Below are 23630 nucleotides of genomic sequence, written 5' to 3'. Positions count from 1 at the left end.
AGTCATTACTATTACAGGTGTCTTTCAAAGATCGATTCTAAGCACACTATCCAAGTTACTGTAGCTTACTAAAGATGTTAAATCACCTGACTTGCAGCATCCTGAAAAGGATGAAACATCTTAGTGGCTTTTCAGATAGTTGTTTTTTTACATCTGCAACCCATGCTAAATATATAAGGCTGAAACTAAATCTTGTTCTCTAGGAGCCTGCTGTGGTTTCAGACTGCAGTGAAACCAATGTACGCTAGCATTCTTCTGAGTCAGACAAAAAGCTCATTTGCTCTGAAAAAAGTACTGCAGCATGATTTGTAAACTTTCTTCCTGTGTCGCACTCCACAACAGCCTAAAAACGTACTACAATTCTTCTGTTAAATGAGACTCCAAAAAACACTATGTTGGTCATTAGTTAAGAACTAAGAAAAATTATTGAATTTCTCAAGAATAAAAAAAGCTAAGATAGAGGAGAAAAATAATAATTGAGGACACGGTGTGCTTAGGAAGACATCAGCTGCCTTGACCACTGGAAAGTGATGGATTACAATTAAATGACCAGTTAGTCTAGGCTAAGCATCTACAAAGAAAATTAAAATGGAAGGGGGAGAATTCAAACAAACTCTGCAAGGGAGGTACAGCTAAATTATGGTCAAAGCGAAAACTCCAGAGAAACCTAAAACATCTAGACTAAAGACTGGATAAATACTTGTAAAATAATGCAGGAAATATCGAGTGGCAGGAGTGGGATTCGTGAGTGGCATCACTTCATTAAACTACAATTCAATGTTTAATGGAAAACACTAAACTTGAAGAAGCTGCTTGTGAAAAAGACCTACAGTAGGTGATTCATACATTAATGGGGCACACTCTATTAGGAATCTTTTCTCAATGACATAGCTCCCCCCCATATTCACCTTTATAGTGTAAAAAGTGTTTCTCCCTGTGATTGACTACCATCCTATCTATGTTGTACTCTTGTGCTGTGTTCTTCTTGCATGAGCTCTGGGGTGGTGTGACCCTCATCAGGAATAAGTGGTATATAACTGGTAACCATCATGGTCCGGGGGTTGATGCAGGAATATGTTTTGCTTTTCAGCCTCAACCAACATTTTTGTGGAGATGGGGTACATGTAGTGGAATATTAAAGCAAATAAATTATAGATTTGACAAAAAAGGCATCTCAGAATTTTCTTTGTAACAAATTTGTGAGCACTCAACAATGTAGAATTGTACGAGTTATTGTGACATTATTTCTGATCCTTGCATTAAATATTTAGAATTAATCTTTTTTACTTTTCAGTTGGTAATTGCCAATTGATAATCAATCTCACAATGTATGTGCTCTTTGTCTTATAATACCAGTCTCCTGACAAAACTTTAAATTTTAAGTTCAACTACAGGACAAGTCAAACTTAAGCCTTCAAGATGTTAATCAACTGATCAAGTATTTTAAAGTATTTTCATCCAAAATGCAATTTAAAGACGTTTGAATGTAGCTGCCTCAACCTGAAGGCTTCAAAAAGAAAAATAAGTTAATTCCAAGCTGAAAAGCAGAAAGACAAAATGCAACATTTTGATTTTCCTTCTACTATTCAATATGGAGTTGACCTCTGATTTCTCCAAATGTAATTTACACCAGTTAAACATATTTCTAAACAAATCATTCTTTCTTTTATTAGAAATTACTTGTTAGTGGGCAGTGTTACATAACTCCTGTTTTGTTCTCCATGAACATGTGGCATCAATTCAACTTTAGATAATTAAATGTGAGCCTGTAAATGGAACTTTAACTTGCAAATTTGCCAGCAGCCATATCACCCAGCAACTCACCACTGGCAACCCACTGAAGCTAAGCAGTTGTGAGTACCTGGATGGGAGACCTCCTGGAAAAACTAAGGTTGCTGCTGGAAGTCGTGTTAGAGGGGCCAGTAGGAGGCGCTCACCCTGAGGTCTGTATGGGTCCTAATGCCTCAGTATGGTGACAGGGAGATTATACTGTAAAAAGGCGCCGTCCTTCAGACAAGACGGAAAACCGAGGTCCTGACTCTCTGTGGTTATTAAAAATCCCAGGGTGTTTCTTGAAACAAAAGGGGTGTTACCCCTGGCATCCTGGACAAATTTTTAATAATCCCCATCTATGAACTGGCTTCATTACTCTGTTCTCCCCCCCACTGATAGCTGATATGTGGTGAGCTGGTGCTGGTGCAATATGGGTACTGTTGCATCATCCAGGTGGGGCTACACATGGTGGTGGTGGAGGGGAGTCCCCATTTCAATATTAATTTTGTGTGTAGGCACTGAATGGTTTGGGGCACATGTAACCGCCATGTAAATTTCTGCTGATATCACTGTGAACTGCTAACTTACTTGAGACTCTTACATATCTAAGTAATCAATAAAAAGCATAGAGTAAAATGCATCCTTTTGCTGTTTCTCTTACCTCCAAGAACAGCCTTCACTTTACAAAAAAGTCAGCTATAACTTTAACCAGTAGACATACTGTGTGAAGATTTTTAAACAGGATCAGTTAGAATTTATGCATTTGGTTACCCTAGACCCTTCAAATGAATAAACCTCTTGTAGTATTAAACAATTATGACAATAGGATTAACTTCATTTTCAGAAACTAAGGGTGAGGGCTTTTAAATCACAGACACTATACAACAAAATGGAGACAAATTTCACAATATCTCTCAAATTGCTAAGGCTGCACAGACTGGTGTGAGAGCATGATCCCTTAATTGTCAGTTAGGAGTCTTATAAACTTACAGTAACAAGAACCGCTTGACAGGCATGTAATTAAAGTCTAATTTTGGGTTCTTTGTATTAGGAACAGGGTGCGAAAACAGAATGCTTTCCAGTATACAAGCACAAACTCCAAATATTTTCTTGATGTTATAACCATTGCTTTTATAGTAACATGGGATTTTTCCATTTATGTAAATTCCACGTACATTTTATCCTTATATTCATATTATTTTGTAGCTTTACCTAGTACATTAGAAAAGGCTGATTAGTATTTAGTCAAGAATAGATCAAATGCACTCTACACTATTACAGGAAGAGTCCTTTAGCATGAATATTAACATTATTAACATGTTTGAGTATTTCAAAAATAAGGACTCTCAGATTGCCATCCGATGAAACAATCCTAGGGATTCTTTCTGTCTAAGAATCCCTAGGATCAACATGCATCTGAAACTGTTTAAATTTTGTAATTTATTACCATCTCAGGGATTTTTAGTTGTCTGCAGAAATGTTAGCTATATTGACCAAGTTGGCTGTCATATGTCTGAAATTCAAAGGCCCAGAAAGTCAAGTAAGTAACAGGAGAGTGAAGGAAAAATGTCAATGGCTGTCTTACCTTTTCTTGGCCTTACAATCACCGACGTGTTAGCTCCATTCTCTAACCGACAGTAACCATCTATAAGGTCGGCCATGTTCTCTGCCATCGCTAGGTTAGAGGTATTGATGGACAAAAGCTAAAAAAACACACATTTTGCGCATGTAAAGCAACCAGCACATAGTGTGAACTCAGTATATACATAGAGAACTCAGTTAAACAATTTCCGCAATGCACAATCATAACACACATAGCATGAGAAATGTTCAGTTAAAAAACAAGCCTTGTGGCCCATCTAGCTCCTTTCATAGTTAGTAGCTAATCATTCCGATCTCATCCAGGCGTTTCTCAAACAGACAGGTTATCGGCTTCAACAATGTGGCTGGGCAGTGTGTTCCATAATGCGGCAAAAGAGTACCTTCTAGGCACTGTAGGGAAGCAATGAGAAAGGCAAATGGCATGCCGGTTGAATGTATGGAATTAAAATCAAGGAATTTTGCAAAGAAGTGTGACCAGATACAGTCATGGGATTAAAGGAATATCCTGCACAGACAGGCTGGTAGAAATTAAACTTGTTAGTCTCCAACAGAGAAGACTACCAGGGGACCTGATTCAAGTATTCCAAATCCTGAAAGACACTGACAAAGTGAATCCAATGGACTTCTTAAAAACCAATACTGAAACACAAACAGGACAACCTCTGTGGAAACTAAGGGAAAGGGCATTTAAAACCAAGAACAGGAAGCGCTTCTTCAGCCACAGGCTTGCGGGAGTGTGGAACAAGTTACCCAGTCATGTTGTTGAAACTGTTACTGTGGCTTCTTTCATGAAATGGCTGGATGGATCAATTGAATCAATTAGTTACTAAAAAACAAACCATACGAGTAAAATGACCCACTCTTTTTTCTAAACATTCTTTAGTTCTGAAGACAATGTGGAAGTATAAGTCTGAGAGGCGCATACTCTTAATTTGTATTCAATAATATTATCAATGTCTGTGAAATAGCTGGTTTACTACCTGCTTGGCTCCAGTTATCTCCAGGTGTAACTGCCCTCTGTCATTGTCCTGTAAGGAACACTTAATGCTTCTAATCTGTTTGAACTCTGCTAAACAGATGGCCTGGAAAACAAACAAATAATTGTTTTTCATTATTATTACAAGCCATAGAAGGTCAGTGCATTGAACACTTGACATTTACAGTATATACAGAACATACTGTATGGAGAAGAATGGCTTCACACCATCAGTTATACATGAAGCTGGCAGAAAATAAACAGTACACTTTTATGTAAACGGAGCATTAATGGTTTGGCATTACCATTGAAGTCCCTGTTAAAACATAATAACAATTCATATACAGCAATGTTTCAATCCTATAGGTTTATTACACTTACAGTGCCTTGTAAACGTTTGCAAACAACATTTTGGGACACAAAAGACTTTGTGGTCAGACAAAACAAACACTGAACTTTCTGGTTTAAAGTGCAAAGCCCTGCATCCCTCGCAAACCAATCATTGTGCCTCACTCAGTCAATAACATGCCTAATGTCAAGTGTTATGGTGGCAACGTTGGGTTCAGTAGTTCTGCTTCTCTTTAGAATGTACGGAGAAGCTAGTCAGGACTGATAGGAACATACTGTAGATGGAGTAAAGTACTCCAAAATCCTAGAGAAACACCTGCTTCAGGCATAAAACTGGGACAAGAATTGACCTTTCAGCATGACAATGATCCAAAGCAAAAGAACAAAGCTACATTGGAGTGGCTTAGAATAAGTAAATTAATTCTTGAATGGCACAGTTAAACTCCTGCCTGAATTTTACTGTCAATCTGTACAGACTGTCCATAAACAAAGCAACTTGGGAAAGCCTGAGCAGCTCTACCAGGTAAATGAGCACATATTGCATGAAGCCGGTGTGCAAAGTTGATAGAGACGCACCCAAAAAGACTTGTAACTGTAAAAGGTGGCAAAGGTTCTTCCACCAAATACTGAGTTTGTGGGTCTGAATACTTATTCAATCAACATATTTCTTATATATTATTTATATTGATATATATATATTGATATTTATTTTGTTGACATTTACTGTAATTTATCTTACCCATAGAAGACTTCAGCTTGAGCATTCAGGTATTGAATGAACGTCAAAAAATGTTCATACAACCACAGGCAGGGTTTGAATATGTTTGCAAGGCAATGTACTGTACATCTGTGTTTTAAAACGCCTAGGCAACAAAGTGGAGAGGGGAGGAACATGCTAATAACAGTTAAATCACCAAAGTTTGCCTAAAGCAACACTGATTGTGTTAAACACTTAAGGGTGTGCATACTGTAAGTTTTATATCTCATCACTATCAGTTCAAAGGCATTCCACGTTTTACTGGCCTATGTGCAGACACTGTTCCTTTAGCCATCACTGTCGTATACAGCTTGAACAAACCCCAAATCCATCTGCAACTGATTTTCAAGCTGAATGAATTGCTCACCACTGCCTCTTTATTTGAGCGCTGGCGAATTCCTTTTGGTCCAATAACCAGGTCAACTGCAATACTCCAGCCTTGCTGTGAAGGGGAAAAGCAAAATGGCACTTTTACTATCTTGTCATAGTTTACTTCAAATGGAAGTTTACCTTCAGAGCAACAGCTGTCCGGAAACAGTGTCAGATCTTTTGCAATTCAATCAAAGATGCTATGAAAGCTGGCTCTAGAACCAATGCAGTCTGATGAAGACACTGAAAAAAAAATCTTCGGTTCTTCTTCTTTGTTGAAAAGGTGAAGTAACATTTGGCAGCGTTCAAGTTAGATCTGGAGAAAATGACTGACAAGGAAAAACAAAAAAGCAAATAAGACAGAGACTCACCACCAGCTCACAGGGGTAAACCTCCTCCTCAAAGCTGGAGACACTGCTCAAGGTTTCAAAGAACTTTGCAATGCACTCATCCTCCTTCAGTGTGGCATACTGCTGGAATGTCTGCTGGATCATCTTCCGCAGATGTTTGGGCTGTTACAACAAAACAACACCCAGAGTTAAAGTAAATAACTACATTACACAGAGGCATACGCTCCTTACTTTTCCTAAACCTTCAGAACAGGGTTCTCTATAATTGTGTGTCTTTTCTTTTCTTTGACAAGTAACACATTGCAATAATAATTGTTTTTAGTAGCAAAGCATTTAAGAAAACACCTAAGATGATGCCCATCTTAGAACTGCTTCAAGGATAGATACGATTTTTTTTCGTAGTTTTCAGGCATGCCATTAATGACTTTGCTGACCCTTTCAAGTACTCAAAGCAAATAATTCCAAGACATACAGGTGAAGTTATTTACTACAAGTGCACAAATCATTATCATGCTAGAATTCTCTCCTTTCAAATGCTAGTTTCAACACCAATCCTTATAACATATTTTCACGAGAAAATAACATGACATCACTCAATGATCTTTTGGTTGATTAAGTCTATGAATCTACTACTAAAAAATTTGCTTTGAAGCTCTGAAGGGACACACGGAGCATACTGTAGACGGTGTTGATTAATTAAATTTACTGTGCTGCATACTGTATCTAAATAAAACACTGAATTCGTTAAAGAAGTTGATTCTCTGAAACCACAATAAGTCAAAAGAATGCAAAGAATAAGAGAATAAGAGAAACAATTTATTAAGCAACAATATTTTAATAATTTTGTAAGAAGCACATGACATTTAGTGTAATTCTAAGTACATAAAGCCATGCTGACATCAGTCCAAGTGCTACATGTTAGAGCTTCATTGCAATTTTTAAAATTAACATTGACATTTCCTCTTATTTATAAAAAATCTAACACAAACAGGACCAATTCCAAATATAAAATGCATTTCAAACCACTTCTATTAAAATTCCCCTTGTAATACTTTTAAACGTTCATATTTTTTGTGTTTTTATTAATCTTGAGACATGAGATATAAAGTATTTTTTTGCATTTTTGTCCCAAAAACTATTAGATTTTAAAGCCCACTCATATTTTGTTCCAATATAATGAAAAAAACTAACAGCTAGCTGTACTGTCTTTGGCTGAAGTTTGTCTAGAATTAGAAATGTAGGTTTGATTACCAAATCACATTTCTTTTTTTACATTTAACTTTCTATTATCACTTTCTGCTTCCATTTCTCAACTGTAGCCTTACTATGTTCACCGACAGCAGTAAGTATGCAATACTACAGTACTTTTCCCTCTGCCAGTGGGATTTTAAACTCATTTTTAATTGCTAATGGAGCCTAAAATTAACATGAAAAGGATCAAGCCAAGGAATACTGTTCTTATTTTGTAATTAAATAATCACGTCATTTTATACAGACTAGAAGGTAACATGGACCCAGGTTTTAAGTTTCTTCCAAGAAAGGACTATAGGTAGTTTGAGCAGCTTGTTCAGAGTAAGACCTTTAGCACAGCCTGAAGTCGTATGTTTAAAAAAATAAACTCTACATTTACTAATACTTGCATATTACAAAAAACTTCTTTATGCTGTGCTAGAGTTACAATCCAATCATAAATATTTCTTCCCAAATATTTATTTCACATTACCTTCATACTGTCCATCAGTTCTTTTGGAAAGAAGAGATCTAGACCTACATCCTTCCTAGAAAATGAAAAAAATGAAGATTTGACATTTTAAAGAGATTATAAAATGTACTTTTTCTCATAATATTACATTGATCTGCATTCAGAGTTCAGTATTAAAATGGTATTAAAGGGATGTATAACTGCATATTTCAGTCACAAGGATGTGGTGATGTTGCAAAAACGAGGTTAAAGTACATCGTCATTTCTTATTCCCAGTATATTGTTGATTTACTGTATTCATTTATATTTTTCTATTAATCTTGTATACACATTGTATATAGTTTCATGCACATCCAGTTTCACCACATTGATTGTTACTCATGATATAATTCATAGGTTTCTGCATAACCTATTTACAGGGTACAGTACGTTTCCATAATTATATGGGACATTATTTAATGTTTACATGTAGATTAAGGTATGATTTTCAGTTGCATTCTAACCCAAATGAGAGTTTCAGAAAAAAATGAAAAAAATATCTTTGAATATTGTATAAAAAAACGAATAATTTGTGCTTTACCTTAGGATACAGTCAGTAATGCAGACTACTAGAGGATGCTCACCTGGATATCACACATTCTTTCAGAGTGTGAAAGGACTAAATGGGCTGATTTTTCACAGTGGGTGAGCTGTCAATTTAACAAATTTGCTATGGACATTAAGATAAAACAGTTCTTGTGGTTTAATTAGATTTTAGGCCTGCAATAACAAAGACCAGATGAGAGCGGTTTTCATGTGTTTATGTGCACTGTTGCTATTATGGAAACTTGAAGAGCTCCCCCAAACCACAGATTCCATTTACCACCACAAACAATACACCATTCCCCAGCACACATGAACATAAGCACATACAAACACATACAGTATACGTGCTACAGCTCCAGATAACTGCATTGTACTTACTCCAGCAATTCAAAATTTGATTTCTTTTCCAGACCTTTAGCATTCATATCTTTATAAAATCTCCTGTTGGTGGAAAAAAGAGACAAAAGTACAGCAATTTAAATCACTAACGCGATCATTCTCAATCTCTGAGAATATTTACCTTGATTCATCCTGATATTGCTTTATACAATGTCTCTCCTGCATACATCATTGCTTTTCTGATACAGTCCCTAGAAGAATATAATGAATTGCATAACATACACAGCTGAAAAGGTGTTAAAAGAAATTAAACACCCACCACACAAAGGTATATTTATTTATTACTTACATAATAAAAGCCATATCCAAAGATGTACAAGGTTAATTACCTTTAGCCAAAACACTTACGGATGGAAGATTTCTGACAAAGTTTATCACTGGTTTAAACTTCATCAACACACTTCACTGACATTGAGTGACTATGAATATACAGAGGATAGAGTTACAGAGTTTAGGAGCTCAAATGCTAATACTCGGCACATGGTAATATCAATCACAGTATTTATAGATAATTGGATGTGCTGGAGCACTTTGAACTCAAAGGTTTTGCTCAAATGCACTTGAAATGCAAGGCATGAATAAAGGGAGCTAAAACAATAAACTTCAGGGGATTCTAACGTGTTGATCAGTCTTTCCGTGCCTTTCAAACATCCTTTTCTTTGCTGGAGCATAACCATGCTAATATATTTCCTTTCAAAAGCATTTAAGCAAAAATAGATAATACAGAAGAAGAACTGAAAAAGATTACAAGAAAACAAAGTAAATAGATTTGTGAAGCAAGAAAACATCTCTTTTTTTTTACTTTGAAATCCATCAGAATGTTTTTCATACTGTCCTTTGCAATATTGATACTGTAGTAAGAACCCTTTGAAAGAAAGGGCCTGAAAGGCAAACTCACTGTTACCTGATTTCCAGACACCCCAGCTGCAAAGCCATCCCATCACTCACTTTGTTTGCACAGCGCTGCATGTAGTCACAGCGAACCTGCACAGGGAGAGCAGCAACCACAGCTCAGCATTTTCAACAACCAGCCCGAAGGCTCTCAACAAATGTTACATCCACGCCGGACTGCACTTGACACTTGAGACAAAAGTCCAAGTTCTTTACAAGGCCAGTTAAAAAAGTCTCTTCAGCTGCTTTTCTGTAAGTGCATAAATGAATGACTTCCTTTCTCCTCGTGTAAGATACTGTACTGCGTTTATCTAGCTGGTTCAACGGTTCCAACTCTGTGTGTCATGTAATCAAAACGGAAACATACAAATCATGGTGTGTACTTTGTGCCATAAAAATAAAGAGTATAAATAATTCATCAGCAAAAAAACTAACATTTTACAAAGATAAAGAGCTTGCTTTTCTCCTATATTGTAACACTGGAGTTGTCATTTCAGCTGAGAAACTCAAGGGCCATTTAGATTGTAGTGCACTTGCTGGAGTAATTTGAGTGAAGTAATTTAATGGTATAACAGCTACAGTATGTTTCACCTAACCCTAACTATAACCCATCCCCCTCTCTGGTCAGAAGTCCAGAACCTAAACACATGGATACTGCCTTTTTTCATAATGTGACATAAGCCCACATTATTTTACAAAATGTCCAGAAATATGTTACTGTTTTTTCACACTTGCTTTCACACATTTTCCAAAAAAAAACATAATCTCCCATCAGACGTCTTTGAATACTTAATGCAAAACCCTGAATCACCATCTCTTTAAATACTATTTTTTTCCTATTCGAAGATATTTAAACTGCTGATTGCTTGTCATTCAAAAACGATTGTATCATGTGCTCAAGGTGTGCTCAACAAAACTAGAGCAACAGTAACACGTCACAGAGATAATGCAAGCAGCTGGTTGTGTTTTCTAGTTTAAAGTTGTACCAAAGAGGTAAACTGCAGCATCAAATGCCAGAATATTTCAGGCTCTGAAATTTAAACCCAGTGCACCATACTGGAGTTGTAAGGTCAGTTTTACAGAAATTGCTGATTTCTCACAATACTGTGACTTTGTGTTTGCATTGAATTGAATTGACAGGAAACCCAGCAGTGGTGGTGTGACAGGGCTTCCACTGCAGAGCATGAGTTGGTCCTAGCGAGGAAGTAAAGGTTTATTCCATGCTGAAAAGAGAAGGAAACACAACATTTCGTCTGTGGAGCCTTCTTCGCATGTCAGGGCTCCACAGCCAAAAACGCTGTATTTCCTTTCTTCTCGTGTCAGCATGGAATAAACCTTTACTTGTACCTTTGCAGCCTACGCATACTGATGCAGCTCCCTACTTGAACTACTCTAGCGAAGAAGTGCCAACCTAATAACCGAACTCTCTTCAACAAACAGCTGGATGAGATTACTGGATCAATTAACAACTAATTACCAAAGCGCTAGGTACAGTAGGTCGAATGGCCTCCATTCCCTTTCAACCATAACTGGCCAGCTTTTGAAAAACCTCCAAGTAACCATGAAGCAGATATATCTGGTGCCTTCTCAAAGAAAAACAAATGCAACAGGAATACTTTCAGGTAAGTGTAATTTTAGTACTGTACTGCAGTACAGGTATGAAGAGCAAGAATTTGTACAGTATGTGAGCATGGGTCTGTGTGCATATGTTTTTGCTATGCAAGACATTTCCTATAATACGATAGGAGGGCCACTGATCACTGATTGTGACCACTGATCTTTAAAACCCAGCAACTCACATTAGTTCTTTTTCAGAGAATATCTGTAGGTGAAAGGGGACTGTATATGACTGCCAACCTTATGACCTCGTCACCCTCATCCAGTTATAGATAAAGCATACAAAAACATCACAGTGCAGTTGCAAGGGTGGATAAGGCACTTCAAGGGATTTTCCCATGGTGCCTTGCTACTGATGTCATCAAATGCAATGTGAATGCAAATCTGTGACCTCATGCTGACTTGATCAAAGATGATTAATAGTGCTTAACATTATGCATATGCATAATTTGTTATCATTATTTTATTCATAGTAATTTAAACCCCATTATTTAAAAATTATGTATCTTTAGTTAATAGTACAATTTGTGTGAAATAATAAATATGTTAAGTATTGTTTAATGTTATTTTGGTTCAATGACTAAAATGAAAATTCAAAGGTTTTGACTGTGTGGTGCTATTTACGTCCTTTAAAATGCTGTGTTTATATAATTATATATAATGCTTGCCTGGTTACTAGTGTTTGACGCTCGAACAAGCAGTTTAGGTTTATGTACTCAGAAGTTTACACTTTAGCCCATTGACACGCTGTAAAATGTGTCAAAGCACGTCTAAAAAAAGTAATGCTAAATGCAACCAGAGCGCTTTACAAGTAAATGGAACAGTTTAGTTAGAATAAAAAGAGCAGCCATACAAAAATCTATCAAAAGAAAACCAGCTTACAAGTTAAAAAACGGATAACAGCAACTACAGCAATCCCCATGGTATTATTTGCAAGCAGTATAGTAAACTAATGTTAACAATGCACTGAGAGAAATGCTCTCTTGAATTAAAATTATACTATACAGGCATTTAGATTTTTAACTGAAGTTGTAAAAGAACTGAATAGAACTGAAAGAACTGAAGATAATACAGTGTCTTACTCATTAAAGCCACTACACAACTGTGGCACAAACAACATGCTGAAGACTAAAAGATTCACCACATTTCCAGTTTTAAGTTCAGCATAGAAAAATCTGTTTTTTTAAATGTATACCTTAAAATCCATGTTTGGCAACAAACAACTGAGGTAAATGTCATGAAAATGACCTATAGGAAATCCAAGGAAATTTCTATTTAGATTACATTTGTAAGGGAAAAAGAATCAATATTTGTTACACTAATAAACACGTGATGTTTTGTAAAGAGAAAAGCAAATTTATAAAGAGATTTTTGCTCAAGCAAACCCTTCTCTGAGGTGTAGTGTAAACATGATTCTTTAGCCATTATTGCAAATTGCAACATTTCAAAATGAACAATTACATTTAAAAATTGTTCATAAGTGTATTTCATGTGTATACCTGCCAAGAATTGCTCAATACAACAGTTCTGCTATGATTCTATTTTGAAATGAATGTTAAGAATGTTAAGAATTATTCTAATTACATTTTCATTCATTTTTTAAAAAAGGTAATACATTTATTATGAAAAAATGTAAATTGCAGTACATCATCACTTTTTCTTCTCTGAAGAAGAAAGCAAATCATGCACTTTTTATAATATTATATTATTAAGAATGTTTTCCAAAATACTGCCTCAGAGTGTCATTTTTTAAATTTCAAACATGTATTAGAAATTAAAATACATTCCTGCAAACTGTAAGTAATCCGTATTGAGTCTTTCAGTCTAGAAAATAACAAATACACAATGCACAAGTGGCTTCAGTACAAATATTACATACAAATAACTTTATATTTATTACATAAAATGGAAACTGAAAATTAAGCTGAAAAATGTACAGGAATTTTTTTTCCACAACAAACAGATTTCAGGTTTTTTTTTTATGAACTTTAGCAACAATATTACACACACACTCACTTCATAGCTAAGGATGAGATTTTGCTTCTAAAAATCTGCCTTTTATTACTTGTGTTGTCATATAAAAAGGGCCAAGTAATAAAAAGAAACATTACCAATAAGTTATTTTATTTCAACTGAGACTTTAAAATGTGAAAAGAAGTTCTAATATTAGGTCTTTACTACCAGAACAGACTGCTTTTCCTGCTTTTCATAAAAAGCTTTCTATTGAAAAAATTATATTCAAAATACTGTATACTGCACCCACAATAATCAAGCAAAATGTATTCTACCTTTAAAATATTTTGGTGCTACAGAGTGTGTTCACACCTCCCCATCTCTTGTCTTTTAACACAATTGATAACACTTTAGAAATCTTAAAGCCAGATGAAACACAATTTAGTCATTTTGTAACAGGAACTGGTGAGATGATTTAGTGAGTCGATCGTGACTGAACTACAGATTATGCAATACATCAGTCACACACCGGATCAAGCCTGATCAAACCAAAAATATGTTTAAGTTTTTAAAAATTAATTTTGTTTATGACAGTGCAATACTGCCTATAGACTAGTAGATTGATGTAGCAAACTGTTGCAAAGGGTACTACACAGACTGACTAACAAGTTCCATGATAGAAGTCAGACGTTTCAGTCTCAGTTATGCAGTGACTTATCTATACCAGAAGCTCCCCTTTAATGTAAACCACAAAGCAACAATACATCTGATATTGATACTATATCAGGATGGCAGGTTAAAAAAATTAATTAAGAGACATCCGGAAGAACATCATGTTTAATCCAAGTTTATGGATTGACAATGATAAGGATGGCATTGTACAGTAGTTGGTGGGTTATTTTCTGTAACCTAACAACATCCCCCACTGTTATGAAAGACATTTATGATTTAAAGAGAAAACAAAAGCCTAGGTTGGACTTCTGGCCTTTTCAGTATGAGTGTCTTTATAAAGCAGAACTGCTTATGACTCGGTATTTGAAAATCCAAAATATACAATGAAGAAATGCACCCACCTGTTGATAGAAGTACAGCAAAGTGGTTCTGTCCTCCTTAAATTTCTCAATAAAATTATTTGGTATGTAACGGATTCTCAGGTCATATCTGGAACATTGGTAAAAAGAAAACAAAATAACCAAATGATAGACAAGCATGTCAGTAAACTCAACTACTTTCATTGTGATCTGCTAAGAATGGCTTGATGAAGTTCACCAAAGTCTTCCTTTGATTAAGATTTAACTTTGTTCACTCTTCTGGTGTGAGGTACCACTAAAGCCTAACACAGAAAACAGAACATTACCTCCATTCTGCCTCACAGTGGCGCTGTTCATATTTCTGCACTACATCCCCTACTGTCAGATCCGGGTGCAGCCAGTAGATTTCATCCGATTTCAAGTGCTTCAGCAGGAGCCCATAGCAACCCGAAAACGTGATGTTGGGGCCCAACCTCCCACTGCTTAGGATGGAGTTGATGATCTCCTGCAGAAAAACACATTCCATTTCCTAAGGGAATCATTTCAGGTTGACATGTTCAAGAATAACCATCCTGAGTTTCCTGCACAAAAGCACCATAGACAATACTCAATGTTCTTCAGTCTCACGTGCATGCCAAAGTAAATTAGGACAGATAAATTAGGCCTCAGTTTTAATGGGCCACTCTAACAAACCAATTAAGAAAGTGGTACATCCCTGAAAGAAAACACCATAACGAAAAGATAAAAAGAAACTCGTAGACAACCAATTAAGTTGATCATCAGGAAAAAGTATGAAATGGGCTAAAAGAATCATTTTGTTTTGTTTGAAGAGATGAATGTTAATATCAGAAAATGAGTGTATTATCAAATATAAAAGCAGCATCAAGTAAAAAAAAATAAGGAAAAGCAGTGTGCAAAGCAATTTCACTCAAAGCTCAGAGAAAGAAAGCATCAAATGTGTTATATTTTGCTATAACATTAATCACAGTCAGTTTATTTATTCTATTTTTCATGGATTCACATCCCTGTGTGAAAACCTGTCCATACAAAGAAATACTTTTTAGTATCCACTGAATTCATCACAACTGCCAAGCCCCACTTAGTCTTGTTTGTTAAGTGGGGGACTAATTTATCTACAGTACGTCATTCCTAAATTAATGCAAACATATTGTACATCAGTATTCTTTTGCATTTCTTGTTTGTATTTGTTCACGTCTGGGTTTACAATCATCATCAAAGCCTGAAATTCATCTAACATCAACACCCAGACTGCACACTTATTCTGGCTCTAAAATCCTGACTGACTTAATAAACACATGAGCCCGCTTGAGTGAAACATCTCCTCTGTTTTAATTGATAAAGGATAAAATATGCAGTCAGTTATCAGCAACATCACTGATGGTTTTAACACGCACCAAATTCAGTTCTCCATGGGAATATTAGTGCACACCGATCAGATAAATCATTAAGAGCAACATGCTGACATGGCAAGCTTTCTAATCCACCCATCAATTTTATCACAATGTCATCTAGTTCAGGGTTGTGGGAGAGCTGGAGGCACCTTGCCAAGCAACAGCAGACACAGTAGACACAGACATGAACACACTCACACCAGGGCCAATAATTCTTAGACAAAATTTCAGCGACACAGGGAGGTCATACTAACTCCATGCAGATAGCACACCAGATACAGAATCGAACCCAGAGCCCCAGCACTGCGAGACAGCGATGCTAACCACTACACTACCATCTCACCCTCTGTCTCTTGTTACTGTTACAGAAGACTTCCTCTCACCAGTGTCAATCGTAGCCTCTCGTACTGTGAGTCTTTGTCATTTTAAAAATTGGTTCATCGATAATTTCTGAATGCGATCTAATGATAAATTGCAGGTTGTGCAAAAATAATAATATATACAATCTATAAAAACAGTGTAATGTCAACATGAGCTATCAATCATGTTCCTTTTGTAAAAAAAAAAGCAATTGCTTATATTTTAATTAACGTCTCTGAACAATTGCCTATTTAAATTCTGAGAGGAATACATTTGGATGTTTGAGGTATTCAGCCAGGAACACCATTTAAAATAATTATAAAATGTTAATCAAGAGAAAAACAACACAAATTCTAAACGATATTATTGAGAAAGTTCTAAAAAGGAGAATCTTTCCTTTTGTTGCCTTTGTTGTACGTTTTGGTCTTACAGGCACCAGAATTATTATATATTTTTTACTTTACAATACAAAAACGTTATTAAATGAAATTTTATAAAAGCAGAAATACAGTAACATTCACAAAAACACATTCTTTATACAGTACTGAAGAAGTGTATAAGTGTACAAAATGGTGGCTCCTTATCGGAAAATGTACTGTAGCTGCTAAAAATAAGAATCCCTAGAGGTTCATGTTGAAAAGCCATATAGTACACTGTTGATTGTATACTACCATGTCCTGGTTATATGCCATATCATATATATCTGAAATACACACAAGAGGGGATTAAAGTACACCTGTGCTATCAGATGAATTGTAAAATTGTAAAAGAATTGTAAAAACTGAAATAAACACCAGAAAAATGTGAGCTAACAGAAACAGTTAACTGTAAATTATAGAGCACCCACGGTATCAATGCTCTCCTGTGTGTCTGCCAAGTTGAAGCGGAGGCTGATGTGTTTGCTTTGTGGGTTCTATCTTGTGTTTTTTAATAGAACAGCTTTTCAGATCTTTGTATCATAGCAGCACACAATCAACCAAAGACAACTATTAAAAATTTCCACTCTCAAAATATTCAAGTGCTTTTAGATAATGTATAGCACATAAAATGCCAAAAAAACATTCTATGCCACTTATTTCACATCCTGTGGTTTTTTGGTCTTCACAAATGCATTGGTTTATAACCCAATTAATGAATTATTATGTTTATTATGACTTATCCTATAAAAGCAAACAATAATTTATGATTGATTACCCCATTAACCGATCACAAAATTCACCTTATTTACACAGTACAAATATATAGACTATTTACTAAGTCCTTATAAATTAATCCATGATTATCTGATGGGGAGTCTAGAATAAGCTGCAGTCATGTCGTGCATTGGACAGTGGCATTTCTTCTTTAAAGAAGTGACTGGATGAGATCCTTAGATTAGAATTAGAATTCTTTATTTTGCCACACAATAGTTGGTGGAATTTGCTTTTGGCACAGAAAGAGAACACAGATGAAACAGACATCCTCCACAGCACATACAATATTAAAACAATGAATATGGATTTGAAATGAACAGATAATCACAATCACAATCACATGCATACATTATATTTGGCAAACAGAATAATTAAAGAGATGCTCCCAGGAAGCTACAGAGCTGAAGGATAAGAATTTACAGTTCAGATTACATTGGGAAAGAAGCTAAGGATGAAGCAGGCAGTTCTTGAAAGGAGCAAGACTGCAGGTTCAGCTTGTGTAAAGGGATGAAATGGAAGGGAGTTCACAGCCTATTATTTCTAAGGTTTTGGACATGATCCTTTCCAGTTTTCCTTTTGGATAGCTGTCCAAATACCCGTACAAAACTGTGATGGAACCTGTCAAAATATTTTGAATTATGGCTGTGTAAAACTGACAAAGATGTTGTTGATTCACTTTGTGTTTATTAAGTAGCCTGAGAACATAGATCCTCTGCTGCATTTCCTTAATTATACAATCTGTGTTGGTGCCCCATTAGTTCAATTAAATTAGTACATTAGATCAATTAGTTACTAAAAATCCAATCACCTAAATGAGCCATATGGCCTCCTCTCAATTGTAACCTCATGTTCTAGGAGTTAAGTAGATTCTGATGATGAAGTTTTAATGAGAAAGCGTCTATCTTGTATTAATACAGAAATCTTGATATTACCGACATATATCCTGCCACTTCTTAAGTGAAAGAGGATATCCCAGATATCTTTGCCATTTGTTTCTCAGATGGTATTCAAAAGCAAATTTTGCGAGAAGATATGATACTTACTCTAAGTCAGTTAGACTCACCTTCGAAGCGTGAGTTTTTAGCAATGAATAATGAGGCTTTAAACGAGGTCCATCTTCCTCTGACTAAACATTATGTCTGAGCTAAAAATATTCAAAAAAGGTGTGTTGCAGATTTGACAGTTATGTCTTGATTAATAAAAAGATATCAAGGTGCTGCACCAAAACAAATCTCCTATTTGCTGAAAACCACAGCTTCCCTTAAGCATTGAGCCACATTAGGCTTTTGAGAGACTGTCATTTGGGGTTCCAGGACATGAACCAGAGACTGAAGCAAAATAGGTCTGTCTGCACATTCTACAGTTCTAGAATTAAAAGGTAGGAAATGTTTGATACATCTGTGTCTATGCAGAGCAGTTACGACCACTTAACCAACGATACACAGACCTAAACTGATCTTCCTCGAAATAGAACTGTTCATTTGGAAGACTCCCACCCACACCTAATTTACCTTGAATCCAGAGAATCTGCTGAAGTTCATTTTGCTGAAAACAGTAAAAGGACATTCCCATAAAAAGAAATTGAGAACTTTTGTTCCCTAGTTCAAAATCGTTATTTAAAGATAACATAAAATATATTAAACCTGTTGCTGGTCATTCTGTGCTTAATAAAATGTGTCAAATCTGCATTAATTTAGAAGGGAATTTTCATATCTAAGAGCAAGTGCTTTTAGCTATGATCTATGATCAGGGCAGTAATGTTATATATAATACATGTAGTAGGGCCTTTTTTGGATTACAAATTATAGAAACAAATGATTTTTGGAGAGGTTAAACATTCATTTTTGAAACATTTTCAATACATTCCATATAATGTATCTCATGGCCTAATTCTTTTTGGATTTGGGTTTACAAATTTGCTTGTCAAATGCTGGACAAATGATTTACCAATCCAGAAGGTCATCAGAGCAGTCAACACCTCTCCTTTGTCAAACATCTTTGCCAAATCCTCTCTATTCATGTCTGAAGGTTTAAGCACATTAAATGTAAAAATGAAGTTTGGGCATTTTGCCATAAAACTCTCCGCTTGCTGTTGAGAGTAAAATGTATGACATAAAATTGCAATAAAACATTACTGATTTTTTACTAGCTCTAAATTAGTACATTTGTATTCTGGGCTGTCAAAGCAGGAGTATACTGTATGTGCTTTATCTCCAAGTTCAGAATATTGTTGCCAAATTGAGTTCTAAGCATTAATATCTCAATTTTATGTGTATTTAAAATACTATTTTCCTTCCTTTACCTATTCTGATGTTTTATATACCCTGAATCAGATTAAATCTTTTTCTGTTAAAAGCAATTCGGTTTCCATTTCCAATTGATTTGGAAGGTTGGGAGTTACACTCTTTCTCCTTAGTGCGCTGATACAATAGTCACACTGACTCATCAGTGAACGGGTGACTGAAAAAAAAGAGAATGTGCAAATGGGTGCAGGAGATGAGGGAAAGAGCCCAAAAAACAGAAAGCTGAGAGACAAATTCCAGGGGAAGTGAGAAAGGCTGAAAACTGTAAATTAATGGAGAGATTTGGGGAAAATAATCAAACTGTGAGAGCTCCACAGCTTAAATGTTGCTTTTATTTCATCTTCAGCATGGAATGAACCTCCTTCCCTTGTGGCCCACACGCCACTGCAGCTCCCCACTCAAACCTCCAAGTACATGAATATTTCTTCCTGCCTTAGTCTGTTTTCTTATTAGGATCTATATATCACTAAAAGATTTAGGCGGAGCAGGTGCTAAGCCACACTGCAGTATCTTATAGCAGAGCTGCAAAATGTGTCATTGTAAAAAATGAAATGAAGTCAATGCAATTTCAATTTGAAGAGGGAACCTACTGCTCATCAGGTTTTGAAAATTCAGTGTGCATCCCAACTGTATTTTTAATACCACCTTTCCTATTGGGTCACATACTAGGTACCTACTGCTTGATTCAGCTCAGGGGCACTCACCTTGACTTCCCAGGAACTGTCACATTTAACCAGTTTGAAGTTCTTGCCCAGGTTGAAACTGTTGCTGGTGAAGCAGACCTTGATGATTTTGTCTCCCACACTCAGGGTGTCGTTGGTTCGTTCAGACAGGCCCGAGGGCTCCCCCTTTCCTGTGCTTCCCAATGTCCAGGACAGGGTTCTGCTGTCGCCTGACATTTCCACACCCTGTTCACTTCAGCAGCACCACCATCACAGCATCCACTGAGATCATAGAGAGAAGCACATGGTCAGGTTACTGTATACGACTGGCTGATCTGTGGCCACAGAAGACCAGAGCTCAGGAATGCTACAACAGCTCCATCAGAATATTCCACAACGGATTCATCTGAACGAAAGTCTCATGGGGGAGTCTGGTCTATTTTTGAGTTCATGGAGGTTTCACCTCCCTCTGCTCTATAGTAGAAATTGATCAATCACAGTATTAAAACACCAATACATTGGAAAGCATATGCATTAGAAAACCAAAGTGAAATATGCCTTTTTTTGCTGTGGACGAATGACATATGCATTTCAGATCAAAGATTGCAATTTTAGAGCAGTGTCATTTTTTGTATTCATTCCTCTCATTTCCGGTGAGCATTAGTATTGGGACAAATGGTTGACAGATGTTTCTAATTGCTCAGGTGTTCCATGCTGCATCAATCGTAAAAACATTTTAAAAAGCTGTGAATATAGCTGCAGTCTTTGGGGTTTACTTTTTAGGTCTACCTAAGATGGACAAGCAGGCAATTGTGAAGATGTGGGATGTAATGTATTTAGGAGATAATAAGTCAGGAGCTAGAAACTCAACTGCCTCCTGGTAAACATACAGTAGCGGTGGAGCCAACAAAGAGAGGCACCAACAGCATAGCATACTCAAAGCAATGGTTTATGTGGGTCAACAGAATGTTGTGATAGACAGTATCACAAGATTCACTTACAGTCAATCCAAAAGGTAAAGAATATTAAGTGACTAGAAGTCAAAGGCTATCATTAAGTCTTTGATTCCTTTAATAGTGGCTGTTTAAGCACAGTACCTCTGTCGCAATTCCAAGTGAAAAGGTTCAAAGAGCTCAATATATATATAAAATGAAATTGTGACTAAGCGTTCTAAGGTTTTTTCAACAGCAGCATCAACAAGATGAGCCACACGTGTGTGGAAGCCCTTGTTTTCAATAAACTTGGGAGTCCCTCATTTACCAAGATGTTTCCATCTTTTTTTGTCCGCTACTTTGAGAAATGCTGTCCCTTTCTCTGGAGGAACAAGACATTTTCTTAGCCCCAGGGAAAGCATTTTTTTCTTTTATCCTGCTACGGTTGTATGCCTGGAATTCACTCTCTGGGTGTGGCCACTCTGCACTACGTCCGTAAGGGAGGCAGAACAGAAGAACAGGTACAGGATCTTATCTTGAAAATTGTTTCCTAGGGACATTACTTGGAGGGTGCCTTACTGTTGTCCTCTGAAAGTAGAGGCTGAGAGATTTAAAAAAAAAAACGTTTTTAGCCAAGTCAAATTTCAGATCTTACAGGAAAGACAGAGGGTCATGTCTAAGAAAATGCCTACACACATACTGTATCTGGAAATAAAAAAACCTCCTACACCTTAGTTCCTGTAAAAAATACAGGTTTATTTGTAGGTTGCTGCTTTTTGTGTTGTTCAAAATGTGTCATTTTCTGATTGGAACAAGGTTTCTAGAGTCAAACAAAAAACGTTTCAAATAATCTTCTTAGTGTTAAGGTGAGGATGCATTAAAAGTAATAATGTTCTGTAAAAAAGATATCTGTATTTTTTTTTAAATAACAGAAGATTTTGACATTTTCAATCATTGATAACGACTGACTGGTTGGCTTGGCAGAGGAGTTGCATAATACAATTTCTTTTTCAGAGTTGGTACTGATGATAATATAATTGTACTGTTAGTGCACATTAATAGCTTAAGCCAGCAGCCATTTCACCCTGCAACTTACAATTGGCAGCCCACTGAAGCTAAGCAGGTGTGAGCCTGGTCAGTACCTGGATGGGAGACCTCCTGGGAAAAACTAAGGTCGCTGCTGGAAGAGGTGTTAGTGGGGCCAGCAGGGGGTCGCAGTTAATGGCAATGTCAGCTCAAAGATTTGGCTCAAATGGAGATGGGCGTGCCAACAAGCGGATCCTGCTGATGTGGGATTAACACTAGGATGAGAGAGTGCACAATAATAGCTTATCTTAAAATAGTCTAATATCTGATAATTCATTGATTTTCATTTTATTCAGGAAACAATATATCAGGATATATCAGACTGACAGATTAAAACAGATTAAAAAGTATAATTAAGAAAATCAACGGCACGGTTCAGCCTCATTTATATTACCTAAGAAAATAAACAAGTATTCTTACCTCGGCTTTAGTTTTGCTAATAGTTTTTGTTTTCTTGTGCCACTGAAATCAAACAACAAACCTTTATAAAGGAAGTTGCTTCATTGCAACATAGGTTGTTATACAACATTTTTTGTCCTACTGTTGTCTTCCTGAGTGACCCAGTAAGATTACAAAATAGTTCACATCAGTTATACCGACACCTTACTTTACAAATACTTCACTTTATAGTATACAGTTCAAGATTTCTCCTTCTGGAGTGTGATCTTACATCAAAGGCAAGAAGTAGCTCTTTCAGAATATAAGAGAGGTTACAGAGAGTTCCATTTAGTAATTGTTTTTTTTAAGTGGGAGGTGAGGCGATTTATGTAAACACCTCTTAAATATTTACATTTTTTTGTATGTACTTCTGTTCCATTTACTAGGTTAAAATAAAAAGTGCCCATGACATTCAGACATTTTATAATACCTGCAAGCATAATTGCTTCTTGGTCTATACATTATCCGCCAGTTTAAAAAATAAGATAATGTTAACTATACTTGTCAAATTTAAAATTCTTCTTTGTATGGAAAAATTCCAACTGGTTTGAAGTGAAAAGTCAAACTTATACTGTAGATTACAGAATGCACATGACCAGAATCAAGGTCTGTATTCCCTGCTGCTCACAATAAGAGCAGCAGAGAAGGCAACTTCTTACTAGTTAAAAGGCAGTTTCTTTTGTGGTGCCTCATAGGTATCCAGCTACAGTATAACAATGCTAGGTAACCTGATCAAGTGTTTACAGCAGAGCAAGACTGAACCAGGCAGATAGGAGTCATGATATATACAGATGCTTTAAATACAGGATCTGCCCTGAGGTGATAAATGTCTTTGTTCAAAGCAAAGCCAGGACAAACAGCAGGATTTTAAAGCTTCTCATTGCACAACCA

General features: G+C 36.2%; 1 protein-coding gene across 3 annotated transcripts in view; it reads right to left on the bottom strand.

Annotated features, from left to right (window-relative positions):
• Nucleotides 1-23630, bottom strand: part of ptk2ba (protein tyrosine kinase 2 beta, a) — an 80751-nt gene that overhangs the window by 40212 nt on the left and 16909 nt on the right. For all 3 annotated transcript variants that reach the window (XM_015358033.2, XM_015358022.2, XM_015358044.2), the window contains exons 2-11: nucleotides 20326-20565; nucleotides 14680-14858; nucleotides 14396-14483; nucleotides 9766-9845; nucleotides 8841-8903; nucleotides 7899-7953; nucleotides 6197-6337; nucleotides 5824-5898; nucleotides 4356-4457; nucleotides 3359-3476 (exon numbers count right to left, since the gene is read on the bottom strand). In XM_015358033.2, the coding sequence (XP_015213519.1) occupies nucleotides 3359-3476; nucleotides 4356-4457; nucleotides 5824-5898; nucleotides 6197-6337; nucleotides 7899-7953; nucleotides 8841-8903; nucleotides 9766-9845; nucleotides 14396-14483; nucleotides 14680-14858; nucleotides 20326-20520 (1096 nt within the window). In that variant the 5' untranslated portion in view covers nucleotides 20521-20565. The remainder of the gene's footprint in view (nucleotides 1-3358; nucleotides 3477-4355; nucleotides 4458-5823; nucleotides 5899-6196; nucleotides 6338-7898; nucleotides 7954-8840; nucleotides 8904-9765; nucleotides 9846-14395; nucleotides 14484-14679; nucleotides 14859-20325; nucleotides 20566-23630) is intronic.

This window comes from Lepisosteus oculatus, chromosome 2, assembly GCF_040954835.1.
Source record: "Lepisosteus oculatus isolate fLepOcu1 chromosome 2, fLepOcu1.hap2, whole genome shotgun sequence".
NCBI lineage: Eukaryota > Metazoa > Chordata > Actinopteri > Semionotiformes > Lepisosteidae > Lepisosteus > Lepisosteus oculatus.
This window is presented reverse-complemented; position numbering and strand designations above follow the sequence as displayed.